At 34.5% G+C, this 22,867-nt stretch overlaps 1 protein-coding gene across 5 annotated transcripts in view; it reads right to left on the bottom strand.

The window, feature by feature from the left end:
- Window positions 1–22,867, bottom strand: part of CASD1 (CAS1 domain containing 1) — a 93,625-nt gene that overhangs the window by 48,252 nt on the left and 22,506 nt on the right. For all 5 annotated transcript variants that reach the window (XR_006601322.1, XR_006601323.1, XM_004767861.3 and 2 more), the window contains exons 4-13: window positions 22,674–22,718; window positions 21,596–21,658; window positions 13,870–13,914; window positions 13,319–13,442; window positions 11,985–12,199; window positions 9,941–10,363; window positions 8,813–8,902; window positions 3,037–3,156; window positions 1,897–2,053; window positions 422–501 (exon numbers count right to left, since the gene is read on the bottom strand). Coding sequence is in view for 3 of the 5 variants with exons in the window: in XM_004767861.3 (XP_004767918.1) it covers window positions 422–501; window positions 1,897–2,053; window positions 3,037–3,156; window positions 8,813–8,902; window positions 9,941–10,363; window positions 11,985–12,199; window positions 13,319–13,442; window positions 13,870–13,914; window positions 21,596–21,658; window positions 22,674–22,718 (1,362 nt within the window). In the remaining 2 variants the exon portion in view is untranslated. The remainder of the gene's footprint in view (window positions 1–421; window positions 502–1,896; window positions 2,054–3,036; window positions 3,157–8,812; window positions 8,903–9,940; window positions 10,364–11,984; window positions 12,200–13,318; window positions 13,443–13,869; window positions 13,915–21,595; window positions 21,659–22,673; window positions 22,719–22,867) is intronic.

Genomic DNA, 22,867 nt, shown 5'->3' with positions numbered 1-22,867 from the left:
GTTTTGCTAACGGCCCAAATTTTACTCTACGCAGTTACGGAAAAATCAAGTAACACTCTGATGCAATGAATAATGCACAAACCAAGCTGCAAATTCTGTCAGGAGAATTTTGATCTCCACTTAGAGTAGTGTCGTATAAGAGGCGTTCAATAAACGTCTGATTGATCAAAGTCAAGTAAAATGGATTCTGAACAATTGCCAGAGGAAGAGCTTTAAATTGCTCTTACAACAAAAACAGTGGTAACAAAAGTAGATAGGTCTCAAAAGAACTACACTGAGTAGTCAACTACAGAGTGACACTTTTATTACAGTCATTAAAAAATGAAGCTCAAAAAAAGCTCTGACTCTTCTCACATACTTTAATAGACTTGAACTTTAAAATAAAATAGAACAAAATATAAACTGAAAAGACTGTACAAACCTGAGAATATGCCAAAAAACATATACATAACAGCAAGAAGGCTAGTTTCAACAGTAAGCCAAAATGCCAGAAACAATTTCCTAAGAGAGAAAATACTTAATTTACTAAAAGGTATAAATTTACATTAGAAAACATATTAAGAGTCTCTGGTTAACATATGAACACCCTGCATAGTTCTTAAAATCATTGAAGGCTGCCCACAGGATACATAAACTATATGTAAGTGGTATAAATTATAAGAAGGGCCAGAAGGAAAAGCTGGAGCCTCCTTGCTAGGAAGAGGCCACAACCTATGCCTGACACCCTCTGTATCTCCTGTTCATCCACTGTAAACACATCAGAAAATACCTCCTGGGTTCCAATATACCTATTTATTATTCGAGGGCACAACAAAATTTGGAACAATATGTTCAACATCATTCTAATATTCATGTTGAGTATAGCTTAGGTAATATGGCTGAAACATTAGAGTTCCTAGGAGAGAGCTTAAGAACTCCCTAAAGGATCAGGGTTTAACCTTAAGATGTATTTTAACACACGCATATTTTAAGTTATGTGTTCACAGTTCATACGTATTGACTTCATTTGATTCATACACTAGGTTTGTATCGAGGGATTCAGTGACAGAGGCTGTTCAAAGACATTCATGGGCTTGATGAAAGGCTGGAATTCAAATCTTACCTGAAAAAGTTACTTGACATTATAACGGAAGTCAGTGGAAACTATTTCTAATATACAGTATTTGGTTGAGTTAAGTTAAAAATTATTAAGAACAACAACTTTCAATTTTTCCAAAAGAGGGAAGCTTTTATTTCAACGATATGATCTTGAGGGAAAGAAGCATTAAGATAGATGCACACAACCTCACTGTGAACATCATCAGTAACTGTGAGGAGCTTGAAGGCTGATGACCTCCCGGGTATTTGGGTTTCCTTGTATGTACAACAGGTTGAGAGTAACTGTGTTAAGGGTGGTCTAGAAGATAAATTATATCAGTGCTCTTTAAACCTGGCTAACCCAAAAAGCCTTTTTGCAAATGAATGCTCCTCCAAAATTCCCAATATAGGTAAAAAATCAAATAAAGCAGAGCTGCCAAAGACTGGGGAAGGATGGAGGGGCCTGGAGGCCTATTTGGCTGGCTCTTCTCTCTTCTAGTGCTCTTCACTCTGGCTCTGTATAAGACAGTTTGAAAACTATTGCTTTAGCTGATATGTAAAATGACTTTGAAAAATTTAGATTAAAAAAAAAAAAGAACACACACAGACAGTATACGTGCAAACTACTGATCTGCCCTGTTATATCACTTGAAATAGCTAGCTGAAACATTTTAAAAAAGACTATTTACGAACAAAGTTTCAAATGTCAACACTACACATAAATTTAAATTCTGTGTCAATAAAAAATAGCCTTTAACAACTAAAAAGAAATTCAGTACATTAAAAGAATATTTATTAACAGTAAGAGAATATATTTACCATTTGCTTTTTTTTGGATTATCTGTGGCCATAGGGCTAAAGTAACATATATGACCATGAACCATACGGTGACCAAGGGGACGAAATAATAGAATTGATAAGGCCGATCCATCACTATACACAACACCACTACCAGGAAATTGAGACGAAATAAGACCTATGAAAAAGGAGAAGAGAATGGTTTTCATTCCAGGTATGCATGAAGAGTAAAGACAGATTCTCTCTGACAGAGTATAAACATTTATTTAAGACTAAAGTAATAACTGTACAAGTATATTTTACTAATCCTTAAAATTACATTTGTTCTACAATCATTGTAAAGATTTGAATATAAAATATTTATGCATCATTATATTAACTAAATCCAAGCATAGCACCAGCCTGAGCTGTCCTCTGGCTATAACTGCCATCTTGTTAAATGTTGGGGAAGAATGATAAGCCTCCTTCCTAGGGCTACAGTTTATAAGCAGAGATTAGATTACTTCAACAAAAGGGTGTCCATTTCATCTCTGTTTGATGTTGATTTACCCCATTTAGGATTAAATTGAGAGTTGTCATAGATACAAAATAATATTACTCAAATTAAAAAGTGGCTTTGGGACCCCTATAACAGTTATTTCAGATAGTGTGATGTCATTCAAAGAACACAGGATCTGAGCAGATTGATATTAGAGCTGTACTATTACTATGTGACCGTAGGCAAATTATTTAGCTTCTCTGAGCCTTCAGTGTCCTTTCTGTAAACATGAAAACCACAACTCCGGGTTGTAATGTGGGGTAAATAAAATAATATTCAGACAGTGCCCAGCACAAGGTAGAAACTTAATAAATATTAATCCTCTTCAAAAAGAAAACATAACATATTATAATAATCCCAGGTAGCTGTACATTTCTACAAAACTGAACCGAATTAGCAATGTTGTCCCTTGTGTACTAGTGCCTTTATTAGGCACTCATCTAAATTACATTTTCCCTTCCCTCAGTAATAAATTATTTATCTCAAATTATTAACCACAGAACACAGAAATAATACCAACTTTAAAGTGTAATTCCATAAATTCAAATTAGTCGTGCCCTTATAATGACCATATTTATATTTTCATGCCAAAATGAAAGAAAAAAAGCTGAATACATTCCTACCTGACAAACTCTATGAATTCCAAAGTCTCCTTTGATCCAAAAGTATGAAAAATGCCCGTACCCTGTCTGAAAGAGGTATGCAGCAACTAGGACCCGGATGTGCATGTACACAGGCAAAAACTGTTGACAAGAATAAATAGAAAAAATATGTTGGCACTAACTATACTTTGAATTATCGTAGCCAATACATTTAATCAAGACAATGGATCACCATTACCAGTTGGCATGAGCTCAATGAAAAGATTTATTTTTAAAACTTACACAACATAGCAAGAGTTAAAAAAAAATGTAGACTTTGGATTCAGACCTCATTCAAATTCTGGTTTTGCCACTTACTAGCTATGAGACTTTAAGTGAGTTTTCTAACTGCAAAACAAGAAGGTTCTTATGAGGAATGCAAGAGTTAATAAATGTGAAATACTCTGTACGTTTCCTCCACTTGGAATTAAATATATGGTACCCACAATTATTAATCACCATATATGCTGAATACAACGTAACTATAGATTTCCCATTTTCCCAATGAGAAGATAAAAAACAAAACAGAAGTCCCACATTTTCAGCCCCCTCAAATACACAGACATTAGATTTGTAAATTGTCATATAACAACTCACAATATATAATATTTAGCAAAACATTTATATTAAAAACATATGCAAACATAATTTAGAAATATTATATTCCTCCCCCCTTTAATTTATCAATCGATTTTATTTTACACTCCCACATCAATTGTTTCACCATGACCAAGGCCCTTAGAATCATTTACGATGGTTTTTCAGAGCATCCTAGCTCCACTTGTAAAGTTAAATGAGATGTAATACATCTCTGCTCTATATTTTATGGGAACCACTGGCAATATCATCTGATTCATAAGTCCTAACTCTCATAGCCCTCGAACACTGTGGTTCACCCTGTCCATCAGCCATTGGTCCTTTATGTGGATATTCATGATTGCCACAATACAACCAGTACTCTGTTTTTTTTTTTTAATGATCTTTAAAAGCCTTATTTAGTGACAACCAACCCTTGCAATTTTAAGACCATTCTTTCAGGGATAATCCCTTAGTCCACATAAAGATGTTTTGGCTTCCATTTTATAGACTCATCTGATCACTCTGTAACCATCCAGCACTGACACTGCTTATGGCCACTTCGAGCTACTGTGTCTTCCCCAAGTGATACTTTGCAGGAAAAAATAACTAAGTAGACACCTAGATAGATTTTACAAGTCCCTGAATATATGTGTCTTTTACATATATCCTTCGATGCATCCTTGAACGCATCTTTTTTCTTTTTTGAGAAGGCAAAAATCCCTGAATTTAGAATAGGTCATCAATTTTTCACTACCACCTGCATTCTAGCCAAATTCTTAAGATTCTCTGTCTTCCATACTGGCCCTTCTTGTGTCTCCCTGTCACCTTTCCTTTGTTTATTTCTTTCTTCTACCCTGGAATGTTCTTCTTGTGACCACATTTTGCTTATTCAAATCCTGTTTTTATTTTTATCCTATTTATTCAAATCCTATTTTTCTTTAGAGCCCTGTTCAAAATTCCCCCTTTTTTTTTTTAAAGATTTTATTTATTTATTTGACAGAGAGAGTGATCACAAGTAGGCAGAGAGGCAGGCAGAGAGAGAGGGGGAAGCAGGCTCCCCGCTGATCAGAGATCCTGATGGGGGACTCAATCCCAGGACCCTGAGATCATGACCCGAGCTGAAGGCAGAGGCTTTAACCCACTGAGCCATCCAGGTGCCCCCAAAATTCCCTATCTTTACTCTCAGATGAAAATCATTGTTCCTTCTGTGGCGTTCTTAAAGCACTCACAGTCTTTATGCCAAACATAGTTTTTATTTATTGCCCTTTATCATTAGTTCTTTTTAAATGTTTAATCTCATCATTAAATCAGAAATTTTTCAGTGAACGTGTAACATACTAGAATCACAGTGATGATGAAAGTACAAATGTCATCTTAAAATAACCACAGAATTTATCAAATCTAAACCTATTACCTTATTTTTGAAAGTACTCTAAAATATTCCCTTCAAGTATCTGAACTATTTTCTTTTCTTTACTTCTTCTTTTTCTTCTTCTTCTTTTTTTTTTTTTTTTTTAGAAGGTAGGGAAGGATGGAGCAGGGATTAGCAGGTTCCATAACCTAGCATGGAGCCCTACACGAGGCTTGATCTCACAACCCTGAGATCATGACCAAAATCAAGAGTTGGATGCTTAACCAACTGAGCCACGAAGGCGCCCCCTTGAACACTTCTTAATAGTAAAAAACATACAAATTCCCAAGGCAATCCATTCCATTTTCAGTTGATCATTTACTACCATAAAGTTCCTTTTCACGAAAAGCTGAAATCTAACTGCGTAAAAGCTACCAACTTCAGCTCTGTAGGACAGTGCTATGCAACTGAGATAAAATGTGAGCCACATAGTACCTTTTTAATATGGTTACCAGAATATTTAAAAAACTAAAAGAATCAAATAAAACTAATTTTAAAAATACACCGTATTTAACGAAATATTTTAAAAATATTTTTTCAATATGTAATAAGCATGTAGTAAGATATGTCATATTGTTTACACAAAGTTTTTGAACTAAGCATGCATTTATCACAATGAATCACACTTAATTGATATATCTTTTCACGTTCACAGAACATCTCAATTCCAACCAGCTATACTTAAAGTACTCAATAGCCACATGTGGCTAGGAGTTTCCATAATGGAGAGTCTAGCTCTAGAGCCACTTGTACACAGTCAATCATTTATCTGATTGTTCCGTAAGCATTTGAAGACATCTGTCCAACCTAGGCTAACTATTCCCAGTTATTTTAACCACTATCCATAAAACATGCTTTGAAGTCCCTTCAGGACTGGGGCTGGGCCTACAGAGTCGAGACTTGGTTATTACATTTAAAACAAACAGTAAACACTAGTCACTTAAATTAAACACCATCACAATAATCTGCCAAGTACTTGCCAATGTCGGATTATTACAAATTTCATGTACTACTTCTCTCAAGTTTTTATTTTAACATATTTTCAGACAACAGAAAAACTGCAAGAATAGTACAATGGGCACCCATCTACCATGCTGACCTATTTTAAAGAATGTTGTAGACTATATGACATTATCCTTTAACATTTTAGCAAGTATCTTTTAAGAAGAATAGTTTCTTAAATGACCATATTATCATTATCATAATCAAGATTTAATATGAATATAGCAGAATCTATTGTACAATCTGCATTCAAATATCTGATTGTCCCATTAGCATCCTTAATGGTTTTAAAAAAATTTTTTTAGCAATCTTGAATCAAGGATCACACATTGCACTTAGTTGTCATTCCTCTGTATTCTCCTTTAATCCAAATTATTTTTCTTTGTATCTTTTACAAGTCAAGTATTACAACAAAATTTTAGTATTAAAATATATTTGGAATTCCAACGGCATTATAATGAATAGCTAGACTAGCTTTTGATTCTATTCTTTTTCTAGTCCTCAAATTTTTCCTCAAGATCTTTTATTCAGATTCCTTCATGTAAGTTACTTATAAACTCTCAAAGAAAAAAAACTTACAGTGGAACACAAAATCTTCTACTGTATAAACCTAACTTGCTGTACTCTCCATATTAAAATCACAGTATTTTATCCATATTTCCTATAAATTATGTCTTAAAGGGATGTTTATACCAACAATTGCAATCTGCCAGACCATCTGGATTATTTTAATAATGCTCTGTAATTTTTTATGGTTTCTATTTTAGTATAAAAACATGGCACAACTAAAGTTTGACATATTTTACTCAAAATAAAAACATTAAGATTAGCTAATTAAAATAACTGTGGCAGTTAAGAAGAGTTTTTAATGAGGGTAATCCCTCAAATATCCAAGAATCAAGTCCCCAAAATACATTATAACCCATGCTAATAATGCTTTGCTGATGTAGATACAGGTAATTTTTAACCACAAAATCCTATTATATAAAAGAACAGGAATATGTTAATTAATCATAACAAATGGTCTGTTAATGAAAAGTATGTCCTTCCAGAACAGGAATTTTAAAATAATTGTAGTTTAGGATCTATTGGGATGTAGTCTAAGATATATTAGAATTAGAATGCTAGCTTGGCAAATGATTATAATAGAATGCCAAATTGCCTTCATCTTTTTATGATCCAAATTCTTTCTGGAATCACTGAATTGAGGAACTTAATCTGCCATTAATTCTTTCTATCTGATTTTTTTAAATAGCAGTATCACCCTTTAATATGTCAGCAATTAATTATGTCTCTAAGAGGCATTTTCTTAAAACAAAGCTTTTTTCCCCTCTCCAATTAATCTACTCTTTATTCATACGTCAGAGATATTTCTAGGATTCAATATTCATCTCTACTTATTTTAAGAGAATTTGACAGATATATCCTGCAAATTCTGAACTGGGCTTATACACTAAATCTTACAATCCTCATCTCTCCTTGCCTCACATCTCTTCTACTGTCTGGGATCTTCTGTAACCACGTGAACACACTAGGTCCCCCTCAGCTGCTGTGTCACAGGAATTTCACTGCTGCCGCAAATACACTTATCAGAGCCATACAATTTCAGTATAAATTATACTTCATTCTTTTACCTTCTGCCCTTCAAACAAACCATCCATAAAATCACTGACAATTTTTGAAAAAGATGAAAAGACTCGATGAAGAATACTACTACTTTCAAATTGTTAGAGATACCTGTTAGAGAAAAATTTTTAGAGAAAAAATCCTCAGTACTATTTACCTTCTTAACTGCTGCTATGGAAATTTCAAAATATTTCTGTCTAGACAACACTCCCCCCTCCTACCTCAATCTATCATTGATTCAAATACTATTTACAGATGTGTGCTTATGTAAGCAATAAAAAACAGTTTGGTAGTTCCCTAATTATGAAAGAGTTTCTCAAATTTTCAAAACCCATTTTATAGAAATTAGTTTGGTATTGTCACTATAAAACTTGTGTGAGAAGTGGTTATTAGATAGCAAGGTTCACCCTCAAAAGCTTATTTTAACTGCAATGTGGCTGGAATGTTACAACTCAGAATACATTTTTTCTACCCCTGACAAATCCAAGGTATTCCGAGACCATGAGAAACCTGTCTTTTAAGACACCTAGGGAGAAGGAAAAATGATCTTGTTTGGGTACAGGAGGCACTAGGTGAGCAAAGAAAAGGTCCTCCGGCTCATGGAGGAGGTGATACTCAGACAGTAGGGCACATCAATGGTGCAATGGTAGTCCATCAGGACCTGAGTTCTTTGAATACTGGGGCAAAAGGGTTCTAAGGTTTTTAAACTTTAAAGGAGTAAAAGCAGTTGGCCAAACTTCCTAAAATGCAAGTAAGGATAGAATATAGATATAATCATTTAACTTGATTTCTTCTGATCGTAACTTGTCTGTTTGGAATCCTTTGCATCTATACAGTTTCTTCCTAAGTTAAAATGAGCTGTCCAACAGGGTGGCATGAAATAATGCCCTTAGGTTATCAGCTGTTTCTACTAAATTAAAATCAAGGCCAAGTATTACAAATAAATTATTGCCTTAAAACTATACCTTCTCAAAGAGTCAGGTGGTAGGAGAAGAATGGGAAAGCATAAAGGTTGGGCGGGAAATAAAACAGGTCTCTAAATAATGGAGAATATAAAACACAAAACAGGTGATACCCTGAAAGAAACAGTACAGTCCTACCATTTCCCATGTCTTCTGTAAGAAAATTCAAAATACTTACTGTACTTGCTCCAGAGATATGGTAAATCAGAATCACAAGTTGCATCCAGCCTTTCCATTCATCTGTTTGTTCTCTATTTAACACTTTAGTCTGTGGAAAAGAACCAAAATCTATTTTAAAATTCATTATGAAGCTATTATTAAGTAAATTTTTCTTACAGGATATAAAGAACCTGTCAAAAGAACCTTGGGGGGAAAAACAATTAAAGACTGGCATTTGATTTGATAAAAGATATAATAAAACTAATTAAAATACAAAATTTGAAAATTTCATAAAATATAAATTTGAAACTTAATATAAACTAAAAGAGTTTAAATATTTAAGTTGCTACTCAAGGTTTTATATTAAGATTACATTTATACTATGACAGATAAGTTTGTAAACCTGTAAAATGGCATTTTATAATTTTCTTTAAGAAAATCTTAGAGTTTCAGCTAGAAAAGACCTTATAGTTCTCTTATACTTTATTGTGAAAAAAGGGTCTATTGGTATAGTTTATTTTCCCAAGGATATTCTCACTGGAGATGAAAAAACTGATTAGTCATCCTCATATGAGAGTTATTTCTTACTATAGAGTTTATTAATTCAAATAAATCATGCCTTATAAAGAAGTTGCACTAATACTCTAAGCAATTACAGTAATTCTAAATAGGAAATTCAGAATATTGTAAGCAGTGCCCAATTATGTACATTTGAATTTGTGCATGTACATTTCTGACTGTATAAATATGTAAATATAAAATGTGCATATAGGCATTTGCTAATTATATTTTTCAGTTACTTTTTTTTCATAACAGTATCTCATGTTTGCAGACCATTATAAAATTGGGAACACCTCCACTTTCTCCATCCCCAAACAGGCAAAATAACACCTAAGTTATGACATCTTTTTCACAGATCATTATTTACCGACTTTTCAACAATCTTCTCGGGAGTTTTTGAACTTTTTCTGAACTGTTTCAAAAAAGCAACTGTTAAAAGTCCACCAGGCGAATACAACTACAATATCCCTTTGTCTTCTATATACATGCTAGAATATTCTGGCATAATAGTGATACTATTTATTTAATTTGGAGTTTATAATGAGATAAAAAGGATAACATTAGCTAAAAAGAAAATAACTCTTACCTCCTTAGTATTTTCATTGTAAAATACTCCCAAAACCAGGATGTAGATAATTGGAATAAAGAAAGTTGAATGTGTATAAAATTTGTTTTCCTTCATAAATAGATTTGCACGGTCACACATATAGAAGTAAGCCATTATCAGGCCAAGTTTGCAGAAAGACTGTAAAAGTATTTCTAACGGAGACACAGGGGTATTGATAATATTTTTCTTTTCCTCTCCACTTTCCAAATCAGTACATGGCTTATTTTTCCGGTGAGCATTACGATGGATTATATAAAAAATTAAATATCCGATAATAGATAGAGTGAAAAAACAAGCAGCTAGCTTCTGTATGAGAGTAAGAGGAGGCCGAGGTTGACAACAGGAACCATCCACAGGCTTCAAAATCTTATTGCAACACACGTTCATAAGAATCATTGCACTCTGTGAACAAATCAAGTTATTTGGTTATTATCTTGTCAGTAATATATCTCACATTAGATTTTCTCTTGTGAATACTACTGACTTTTCAGCACTGAAACCAAAATGCCTTTGTACTTTTTGCTACCATTTCCCAAACACTCATGCTAATAATGGTATTCCTTCAAGCTATCATAGCCAGTTCAGGGTTTTTTTAACTTCTTGGACTATGATCCAAAATGAAGATTCGTTTTATAATGTGACCCAGAACACATATATAAGAAACAATACCTCTCCCTACTATTTGGAATGCATACTGACATTTTCCTATTCTATTCTTTAAAAAAAAAAGAAACAGCCATTTCGTGGCAGTTAATGGGCCATGACTTTCAGTGAAAAAAATACTGACAGATACCAAAGTCCAAAGAATTTTAATTAGTAGACTTTTAATATGGAAGATACTAGGATACTTAAGATACAGTCCCAGTCTTTAGATGTAAAAAAAAGACATAACATTACTGGCACCAAAATATCACTTATTCTTAGATAACAATATTTGTAATTTGCTTTTCATTTGGTTTACAGTTTATGGAACACTTAGGATGCTAATGTTTTAAGATTTCTAATGTTAAATAAAATGTGGAATCTTCAACATGGTATCATTAAAGTAAAAATCTTCTAGACAAGCTGCCAATATTCTGCCAAGTTGAAGTTCAGTCAAATCTAGTTTCATAAAAATTTTATAGGCTAAGCAATTTTGGTACTTAAAATAATTATATTTTTTAAGCCTAAGCATTCAAAAAGACTCAACTATTTAGAAAACTCATTCTTTTAGCCCTGTGACTTCAGGAAGTTCTATACCTGGCACTCTTGAAGATACCAGCCTACAAACATTAACCCAAGGTTCTTAATCAGTTGAAAGGGGTCCACAAAACCCCTTTAAAGTATATGGAGAGCCCAGCGGCTGTATATGCAAAAACACATTTTTATGCAAGACAAGAACAGAATCATAGCCTTTTATTGAATACTCAGGGTTATGTCATCCTCAGAAAGATTCTGCTTTATAAGAAAACAATAATTAAATAATATCTGTTGTACTTTTGTGAAAATTTACAATTATGCTGTTCTCTTTTTTATTTAACCTCAAATCCCCTTCCATCCGTCAATCTGGATTTGTTCAGTAACTACTATGTACCTTGGATAATACTTAGGGTTTAAGAATTAAAAGGAAATAATAAAAATGATTCTACATATTTTTAAAATGTACTCTTCATAGAAGCTTAATCTTATAAATTCAAGGTTTAAGGCAAAGAGAACGTAAAGTAATAGTTTTTAAACATGAGCGTGCTGAGAACTTATAAGCTTCTTAGGAGATAAGGTATATTAAGAGTGACTAACACTCAATAAATGAAGCTTCATTTAGTCCCTTGCCTAACTACTTCCCCTTTTTACTAAAAGTCTCACTAATATATTCAGCGAGGTAATGGAGAGCAAAATTATGTGTAGATATATGTTTAGACAGAATAACTAGAAGTAATTAAGATTGCAATAAAATAAATTATTTGTTACCATATTATTGTGATGTATAGCTATAACCGATTAGCTATCATAGTCTCTATTTTCTGACAGATACAAGAATTCTTACAGTTTCTCTGCTTGATTCAGGGAGATGTAAGCCATCCAATGATTCCATGATGGTTTCTTGAGCAATTAATTTGGAAACACTAAACATCTTAACATTTGATTTAGAATTTCTGGTGCTACTATTCAAAATACTGACTGCAGCTTCATTGTAGGCATCTATCTTCTCATTAGTGATCATTTTCCTATTTTCACTTAATAGATCTTCATAAACAGGATCTGCACATGAAACACATGTTTTTAAAAACACATTTAAAAAATCCCTCTTGGAAGAAATTGTAATCATGCAAGTTAGTTGATTGCATTTCATATTTTGTTGTTAAAGTTCAGATGCTTTCAATCAATCAATAGCTCCTTCAAATTTAAAGAAGTTTTATCCCTTTTCTCTCTTATGTACGTAGTTTTCAGGAAACATTTTTATGTTCTAGCATGTCTTAAGAGTTTAAAATTTGGGGATGCTGAGTTCTACTGGGCAATGGGAATTTAAAACTGGATTGGGGAAGACTCTCTACTTAAGAGTAGCAGTCAATCTTTTTTTTCTCCTGTCACTGCTTTGTTGTCACAATTAGGAAGTAATATTATTGAGGACCAAGGTCCTTATCACTTATCATAAATAATTTTTTCTCATTTTAGTAAGAGAAAGGTTAACAATGAGTCTATCAATAATATAGATTGCAGAACAGATTATTGCCACCCTGTTGTTCCACTCAACTTGACATTCAATTTGTAAATAATCATAAGAATTTCTGACAAGCAAGATGAATTACTAAAATATCAAAGGCAATTTCATATTATGCTGGGCATTAAATAATGGACATTCGATAAACTCCTGAAATGACTTGAACTAATGTCAACGTTCTCTTAAAGAATTTCATTACCAAGTATAAACTAGATGGTATGATTTAAATATATTTTGTCAATTCCAAAATACATTTATTTCCAATGAGTCTAATATTATGAAACAGACTTAATAATTTTTTCTATACTTCCCAATTAAAATAAATATACTCTGAAAGAAATGAAATCAGAGCTAAACATCTCATTTGCCTTTGAGAACTTACTCTCTTTGTTATATTCTATAGCCATTTTGTATGTGGAGGCTCCTTGGAGGATATTTTTGTTTATTTATTATTTATTTTTATTTATTATATTTATTAGTCTGTCTGTTCCTTAAGTTCAAAAAGGAAAGCAAATAACTCAAATTATTCTAATTTTACAAACCTTACTTCAAGATTTATTCTCATGAAAGAGTAATTTTGCTTATTGAAACATGAGACAATAAAAACCCATGCCTCAAAATATATACAAAATGACATTTGTTCATTACTCATTCCTTACCTTGTAAGACCCAATAAACATCACTAGTCTTTGCCAGTTTTTCTAAAAGTGGTGCTATGGAGGTAATGTTCATTTTATATTGGGAAAGCGCTTCATTGCTACCATTGTGAATCTTGATAGACCACTGAGAAGTAAAAATTAAGCATTAGTTTGGTATTTATTATAGAAAAATTGTAATTTACTCTATTGTAACAGAAATTATTATTTTAAGAAAATTCCCATTTTTATTCAACATTAGACTAAAGTTTGGTAAAATTATTTCAAGAATTCTGTGAAGGCAATTAGAAAAAGGTGATATAAAATTAGACAATGTATAACATTCAAGAAGAATGTAATTTCAGGTATAAAATAATATTGACTTTTAACACCAAGTTTACGAAGTTCACTCAGATTTTTTCCTGAAAATTCATCAGCCTCACTAACTATAATAGATAAGGGAACTGAAATATAAGTACAATCAAGAATTCTATTTAACATAAATTAACTTTTTCTTAGCATGTCCTTAAGTATGAAACAAAAATCATTATGTAAGAATATAGATAATAACTTACTGTGGCAGCTCCTGCTACAATCACATGGGGCTTTGCAACAGAATCCTAAGGAAAGAAAATCTTTATAATAGTGTTCTATCCAGTTAAGGGAATTAATACAAGTAACATCACTTACTTTGTGCCTTAAATTTAAGTTTTTTCTTCCAAATGCATTTTAATTTTCTAGAGTTCCTTACTGTATTCTTGTTATATAACAAGATGCAACATCCAATGCCTAAAGCCTTTACATGGTTATGTGGTTAACAGAATGGCATGAAGCTGATACGTTTAATTCTTTGATGTTCTTAAAAAAAACCAAAACACTCTGAATTCTGAGAAAACTCTGTTACCAAGTAAAGCTCTAGTAATATTATGGCAGCAAATTAAAAAAATATTCATGAAAGCTATAGGGTACTTGGTCTAAACATTAATTAAGATACAAGAAATGTCATTTTTTTTAAAGATTTTATTTATTTGATAGATGGAGATCACAGAGAAGCAGGCAGAGAGAGAGGAAGCAGGCTCCCTGCTGAGCAGAGAGCCCGATGTGGGGCTTAATCCCAGGACCCTGAGATCATGACCTGAGCCGAAGGCAGAGGCTTTAACCCACTGAGCCACCCAGGCGCCCAAGAAATGTCATCTTTGAGAAAAATAAACCCAATATGTATTTAACAAAATAAACTGCTAATTATTATAGATCACAATGTACAAAAAAAAAAAAACCCATATAAGGAGAAATTTACTTAGTAGTTTATTAAGTTATCTGAAATTAGCTCATTTTAATATAGATTCTTGCCACTTGTGACATAGGGAAGAAGAAACACATATCTTATAAAATTAAGCATATAGACTAGAAAAATTTATAGGGTATTGCTGAGGCCTGGTAGGGACAAAGCCAAAACTTAGGTCTTGTGACTCCTGAAGTATACTTTCCACAACATCAAAGACCTGATATTATAATCATGTGCACAAGGAACAATTAAAAAATAAGCAAGACATTTAATTAGAAAAAATCTGACTCATCCATAAAATAAAAACAACAGGTATTGTCTCTTTATAAAGGTAATACATGCTGGTATAGAAGACTATGAAAGTGGAGAAACAGTAACAAAATTTCCTTCATAGATATTCTTATTTCAGTCTAGTGTGCTTCACTTTAGACTGTTATTTTAGTGGAACTTTTCCTTTAGCTCTAGATGACTCCCTTTCTCATTCCTCACACTGGTTATCCCAAATCTTATTTCCCTTCTACAGGTCCCTCTTGCTTTCCTTCTCACTTTTAATATAAAATTTAATCCTCAAACTTCCTAGAAAAAACAGAATTCATCTGGCTTGTGTGCTCTAGCCATCTTTCCTCCATTCTTATAACCTCACCAGCCTATCTTCTTGGACAACAGAATCAAGAAATATCTCCCTATTCCTCCTCATGGCTACTCCTTACTCTGTGTTTCTATAGTTCCCCTCTTTACACACAGGGCTATACCCATGAATGATCCATGTCCAACTTTCATCAATCTTGTCTTCATTCTCTAGTCTCTTTCATTCCCCCATCTATAAAATGCTAACTCATCTTTATCCTCAAAAACCTGTTCCTTCAACCCTGCCTCCTTCTCAAATCCTTCCCCCGCTTCACACCTTTAACCAACAGATTACACGGAAGAGCATTTTGCCCTCGCTATGATAATTTTTTTTTAATTTCTCATTTACTTCTTAATTGGACCTGTTCTGATTTGGGGCTTGACCTTCCCATTAAGGAACTATAGATTGCCACATTCTGTTAGCTTCATTCTACCCTCTAGTTCCTTAAGTGACACTTCTGACTGTCCACTTTTTAAAATTCCTTCCTCCCCTGTGTGTTACAATTATTCTTTTGCTTTTCCTCTTACTTCCTTTACTGCCCCTTCTCACAAGTTTCTGATCACCCATCATAAGCCCTCTTCTTTAGTCTCTAAAACCGCTGCCTATTCAATGTCTTCCATCCAACTTCAAATATCACCTCACACTGTGCCCAGATTCTCCAAATCCACCTGAGTAGCTCAGACTTAATGACTATCACCCACTTAGAGTATTAAATCTAAACTGTTGGCTTTTTTCACACAACTACCCTACTCTATGCCATCATTTTCTTGTTTAAATCTTTCAGAGGTTCTCCATTACCCTCAAGAAAAATTCAATCCAATATTCTTATTTTTAGTAAATATACCATGAAGTATTTAAAGTAATCAAAAATTGATAGATAGATAAGGTGAATCTATACCACACCAAAGAGAGCTTAGGATATTATTCATGACCTAATATCTGCTTACCTCATTTCTTATCAACTCTCACCCCAGAGGAGGCACATGAAATTAACAGCCAAAACCAAACATAAATAAGGAGCACTTTGAATTCAAGCTCCATTCAGATTAAAACTGCTGGTAAGGTTCCCTGAATAGGTGGGGCACCTGGGTGGCTCAGTCAGTTGGGCCCCTGCCTTGGCTCGGGTCATGATCCCAGAGTCCTGGGATCGAGCCACGTGCCAGGCTCTCTGCTTACCGGGGAGCCTGCTTCTCCCTCTCTCCCCTGCTTGTGCTCTCTCTCTCTCTCAAATAAATAAATAAAAAAAAAAAAAAAAAAAAGATTCCCTGAATAGGCTACACTCTATCTGCAGTATCTTTGGATATCCTATTTCCTATGCATGAAACAACCCTCCTTTATCACACCAGGCCCTTACCCTCACCTCCCCCCCTTTTTAAAGATTTTATTTATTTATGAGAGAGAGAGAGAGAGAGCATAAGCAAGTGGATTGGCAGGCATAGTGAGAGGGAGAAGCAAGTTTCCTCCTAAGCAGGATGTGAGGCACAATCCCAGGACCCTGTGATTACGACCTGAATCGAAGGCAGACACTTAACAGACTGAATCACCCAGGCGACCCTGGACCCTCACCCTGAAGAGCACTTTATCCTAAAACCAGTTTTGAAAACTTACAGTTAGTGTCTATTCTATATAATTGTCCTGCACCCTATTTTTCCCCTATCCTGATATTTGTCACATCACTTTCTTAATTAACTCTGTCACTCATCTGGAAGCTCTTTGAGGAAAGGAACTCTATTATGTTAACCAAGGTATCAGCAGTTTTTAGCCCAGTACCTAGATAATGGCTGGTGATTAATAAATACCTGTTGAATCATAGTAAAGTTGTCTAAATTCAACTTTGCTTTTATGCCTGTAGGCTTCAATAACCCTATTTTAGTTAATAAGTGTAGCTTTCTGGCCCCACAGTTCTTCTGGAAATATTATCTTCTCTGTAAAGCTTTCTTAAACCAGCACCTATACCTAACCAACCCCCGTACTCAGTGCCCCTATCCATGGTGCTTTTATGGTCCTTTGTGCTCAATTCTGTAGCTACTCTTCATATTACCTTATTGTTATTCACCACAAAGTGACTATCTACTAGATACTGCAAATTCTTTGAGGGCGGAGACAAGAGGCTAATTTCTAGCCACACTCCTAATACCCAGTATAAAGCTACCAATACTACATAAATTATAAAAATATGGATCACTGTATTCTTAGGATCTAGCAGCTTACTACAAAAACTGCCAAAATAAATGTATTAATACATGCATACCTACATACTCTTTAAACAAATTAAATCAATCAACTAATCAATCTTAGGTAAAGACACTGCCATCTCCCTAAATAAGCTGAACCTTTCCTTTCCCCCAATAGTCACATGGAGTTTCACAAGAGAAGTTAATATTCCCAAAATCTAGTTTTAGCAAATTATAAGAACTGAAAATCTGGATACGCAATGTATCTGTACGTTAGTAAATTACAAATGTCTTCTGTTATTTTGCAGGACTTATACATTATACCACGCTGATGTTTATTTAACTGTGAATTTCTACCACTTTAATGGCTACACTTTAGGTCCAGTACAGCTATAAAACACGTTTAAATCATTTGAAATATACACGTAAACATTATTCTATACTTGTGCAATAAATGTATCAACAAATACAATTATATGAGGCTGTAATTTATCAGAAAGTTGAATTCTAGAAGTTGTTTGCATGTTTTGTTTTTTGAAAACTTAAACACATTTTGTCAAAGACACAAAGTTAGAAATGTTGACTACAAAAGCTTGTTCAATGTATGAAGTGGCTGCCATACTAAACATGTAATGTGAAAAGAAGCAAAAAAAAAAAAAAAGAAATACCATTGTAGCAGAAGTAATTAAGCAAAACAAGGTCAACAAAATTGAATATTGCTTTATCCATCCCGAATGCAAACATGCATGGGAAAGAATACAGGTTTAATTAGAGGACAGCCCCAAAGCTACATGGAGACTACTGTGGAGATTCAAGAGTGGACCTGTGAGGAATTAGGGGTTTTCAAGGTTAATAGCATATTTGTCCTTATATCTTATTTATCTCCGAACATTATGAGCCAAAATACGCCAGGCTCAACTCCTGGGTCACAAGTGTAATGATAAAAGGGAAAAAAACCAGGCTGTTTAACAAAAAATAGGTTCCTAAAGAACTGGGGCATGAGTCAAGAAGAAAGTGGGAAAACAGTCAAAAGAATGTATGTTATGCTGGGAAGAGGCCCTGGATTTGAATGAACTGAGCTACAGCAGTAACAGAAGATTCTGTCTGGAAAGTGTGGCATAAGCATAATGGCTGTAGGGTCAGAGTGGTAGCAGCAGAAGGCTTGGATCAAAACTCCCTCCTCTCAGTAAAGTGACAGGATCAATCTAGCACAATTCAGTTGCTACTAAGAAATCAGCATAGGGACACCTAGGTGGCATCTGCCTTCAGCTCAGGTCATGATCCCAGGGTCCTGGAGTCTAGTCCCACATCAGGCTCCTTGCTCAGCGTGGAGCCTGCTTTTCCCACTGCCTGCTGCTCCCTCTGCTTGTGCTCTCTTTCTCTCTCTAATATATAAATAAAATCTTAAAAAAAAAAAAAAGTCGACATAAAGTACAAAAGAGTGGGACAGGTGAGTAAGGGGGAGCAAAACAATGTGTGTTCATGAGCTTTTAAAATTTGGTTGCTTACCCAAAACCAGACAAGGATCCCACCAAAAAAGAGAGCTATAGACCGATATCCTTGATGAACACAGATGCGAAAATACTCAACAAAATACTAGCCAATAGGATTCAACAGTACATTAAAAGGATTATTCACCACGACCAAGTGGGATTTATTCCAGGGCTGCAAGGTTGGTTCAACATCCGCAAATCAGTCAATGTGATACAACACATCAATAAAAGAAAGAACAAGAACCATAAGATACTCTCAATAGATGCTGAAAAAGCATTTGACAAAGTACAACATCCCTTCCTGATCAAAACTCTTCAAAGTGTAGGGATAGAGGGCACATACCTCAATATCATCAAAGCCATCTATGAAAAACCCACCGCAAATATCATTCTCAATGGAGAAAAACTGAAAGCTTTTCCGCTAAGGTCAGGAACACGGCAGGGATGTCCATTATCACCACTGCTATTCAACATCGTACTAGAGGTCCTAGCCTCAGCAATCAGACAACAAAAGGAAATTAAAGGCATCCAAATCGGCAAAGAAGAAGTCAAATTATCACTCTTCGCAGATGATATGATACTATATGTGGAAAACCCAAAAGACTCCACTCCAAAACTGCTAGAACTTATACAGGAATTCAGTAAAGTGTCAGGATATAAAATCAATGCACAGAAATCAGTTGCATTTCTCTACACCAACAGCAAGACAGAAGAAAGAGATATTAAGGGGAGTCAATCCCATTTACAATTGCATCCAAAACCATAAGATACCTAGGAATAAACCTAACCAAAGAGACACAGAATCTATACTCAGAAAACTATAAAGTACTCATGAAAGAAATTGAGGAAGACACAAAGAAATGGAAAAATGTTCCATGCTCCTGGATTGGAAGAATAAATATTGTGAAAATGTCTATGCTACCTAAAGCAATCTACACATTTAATGCAATTCCTATCAAAGTACCATCCATCTTTTTCAAAGAAATGGAACAAATAATGCTAAAATTTATATGGAACCAGAAAAGACCTCGAATAGCCAAAGGGATATTGAAAAAGAAAGCCAACGTTGGTGGCATCACAATTCCGGACTTCAGGCTCTATTACAAAGCTGTCATCATCAAGACAGCATGGTACTGGCACAAAAACAGACACATAGATCAATGGAACAGAATAGAGAGCCCAGAAATAGACCCTCAAATCTATGGTCAACTAATCTTCGACAAAGCAGGAAAGAATGTCCAATGGAAAAAAGACAGCCTCTTCAATAAATGGTGCTGGGAAAATTGGACAGCCACATGCAGAAAAATGAAATTGGACCATTTCCTTACACCACACACAAAATAGACTCAAAATGGATGAAGGACCTCAATGTACGAAAGGAATCCATCAAAATCCTTGAGGAGAACACGGGCAGCAACCTCTTCGACCTCTGCCGCAGCAACATCTTCCTAGGAACAACGGAAAAGGCAAGGGAAGCAAGGGAAAAAATGAACTACTGGGATTTCATCAAGATCAAAAGCTTTTGCACAGCAAAGGAAACAGTTAACAAAATCAAAAGACAACTGACAGAATGGGAGAAGATATTTGCAAACGACATATCAGATAAAGGACTAGTGTCCAGAATCTATAAAGAACTTAGCAAACTCAACACCCAAAGAACAAATAATCCAATCAAGAAATGGACATGAACAGACATTTCTGCAAAGAAGACATCCAGATGGCGAACAGACACATGAAAAAGTGCTCCATATCACTCGGCATCAGGGAAATACAAATCAAAACCACAATGAGATATCACCTCACACCAGTCAGAATGGCTAAAATCAACAAGTCAGGAAATGACAGATGCTGGCGAGGATGCGGAGAAAGGGGAACCCTCCTACACTGTTGGTGGGAATGCAAGCTGGTGCAGCCACTCTGGAAAACAGCATGGAGGTTCCTCAAAATGTTGAAAATAGAACTGCCCTATGACCCAGCAATTGCACTATTGGGTATTTACCCTAAAGATACAAATGTAGTTATCCAAAGGGGCACATGCACCCGAATGTTTATAGCAGCAATGTCCACAAGAGCCAAACTATGGAAAGAACCTAGATGTCCATCAACAGATGAATGGATCAAGAAGATGTGGTATATATACACAATGGAATACTATGCAGTCATCAAAAGAAATGAAATCTTGCCATTTGCAACAACATGGATGGAACTAGAGCGTATCATGCTTAGCGAAATAAGTCAAGCAGAGAAAGACAACTATCATATGATCTCCCTGATATGAGGAAGTGGTGATACAACATGGAGGCTTAAGTGGGTAGAAGAAGAATAAATGAAACAAGATGGGATTGGGAGGGAGACAAACCATAAGTGACTCTTAATCTCACAAAACAAACTGAGGGTTGCCAGGGGGAGGGGGTTTGGGAGAAGGGGGTGGGATTATGGACATTGGGGAGGGTATGTGATTTGGTGAGTGCTGTGAAGTGTGTAAACCTGGTGATTCACAGACCTGTACCCCTGGGGATAAAAATATATGTTTATAAAAAATAAAAAATTTAAAAAAAAATAATAAAATAAAATAAAATAAAAAATAAAAAATAAAAAAAAATAAAATAAAAATAAAATAAAAAAATAAAAATAAAAAATAAAAATAAAATAAAAATAAAATAAAATAAAATAAAATTTGGTTGCTTAAAACCAGAAAGGCCTGTATTTTCAAATACACACCTCAGTCCACACTTTGATACACTGTTTCATAGAACCATTAACTTCTGGGTGCCACAGAAAATCCTAAAAAAAGAAACATGAGAAAAGAAAAAGTTAAAGAAATTTATATCCTCTATTCAAAATAAACAGGCATGGGTCTTCCAGGGTACCTGATGTACACCATCACAGGTCCACAACACCTTCACTCCCCTCACTTTCCCAACGGTCTCATGACATTTTTTGTATCCACTTCTGCTTTCCTCTGAATTACTCTCTGTAGTAATCTTTTCAAAATCTAAATCTGATCTTGCCACATTCTTGCTTAAATATTCAAGGACTTTCAATGGCCCTCAGAATAAATTCCAAAGTTCTTAAACCTGCTAAGAAGGTGAAGGATCTGGCCTCTACCAAGACATTCTGCCTGCCTGTTCTCCTGCCACTCTCCCCCTCACACTAAGTGTCCTTTTGGTTCTCCTTCAGCTCCTAGGATGCTCTTTGTGCTTCTTTTTCTCCAGGACTTTGCACGTACTGTTCTGTCCACGATGCTCATAAAAAACTCTTCCGCTGAGCCTGACTTGCTCCTACGGATCCTTGAAGCTTCAGTTAAAACATCTCTTTCTCAAGGGAGAAACTTTTTAATTCTTGTTTTGTACATTCCTAATGTCCTATTTTCTCCTTTTTACCACCTTACTCCACATTTAATGCATGTAGAGAACTATAAGGACTTGCAAAATCTATTAGGTCTAGGACATCTTTGTCTCGATCCCCACTGCATTCTCAGTACCTAGAAGTCACAGCAACTAGAAATTCAGAAAATTCACATATATTCTTTTACTGGTATTAATCCTGAACACCTACTGGTTTCAAATTAACATACAAAATTTTTTTTTTTCTGGATTAAAAAAAAATCTGAGAGACCAAATTTTCCATTTTATTATACAAAACAGTGCATCCATTTATTCAATCATTTTAGCTATTCTTATCTACTCTAAATACATTGAAATAAATTTAGTATACACAAAGCATTAGCTGATCTACAAATAAATTAACCAATGAATAGTTTTCACACAACATTTAGCTTACTATTACATGAACTTACCACTTTAACTGCTGCAATCTTGTCTTCAAAAGGAATGTTTCCATGCTGTCATTAAAAAAACACAGAACAGAGAAATAAATATTCATGTATAAATTAGTTTTATGTCAACAATTCTCCCTTTAGCTACTTTTGTTAATTTATGCACCACATCTCAATTAACTATATTCAACCTGAAGGGGAAAAGACCTGCATAG

This window comes from Mustela putorius, unplaced genomic scaffold, assembly GCF_011764305.1.
Source record: "Mustela putorius furo isolate JIRA1106 unplaced genomic scaffold, ASM1176430v1.1 tig00003845_pilon_pilon_pilon, whole genome shotgun sequence".
NCBI lineage: Eukaryota > Metazoa > Chordata > Mammalia > Carnivora > Mustelidae > Mustela > Mustela putorius.
Note: the sequence above shows the minus strand (reverse complement) of the source record. Positions and strands in the feature narration are given on the sequence as shown.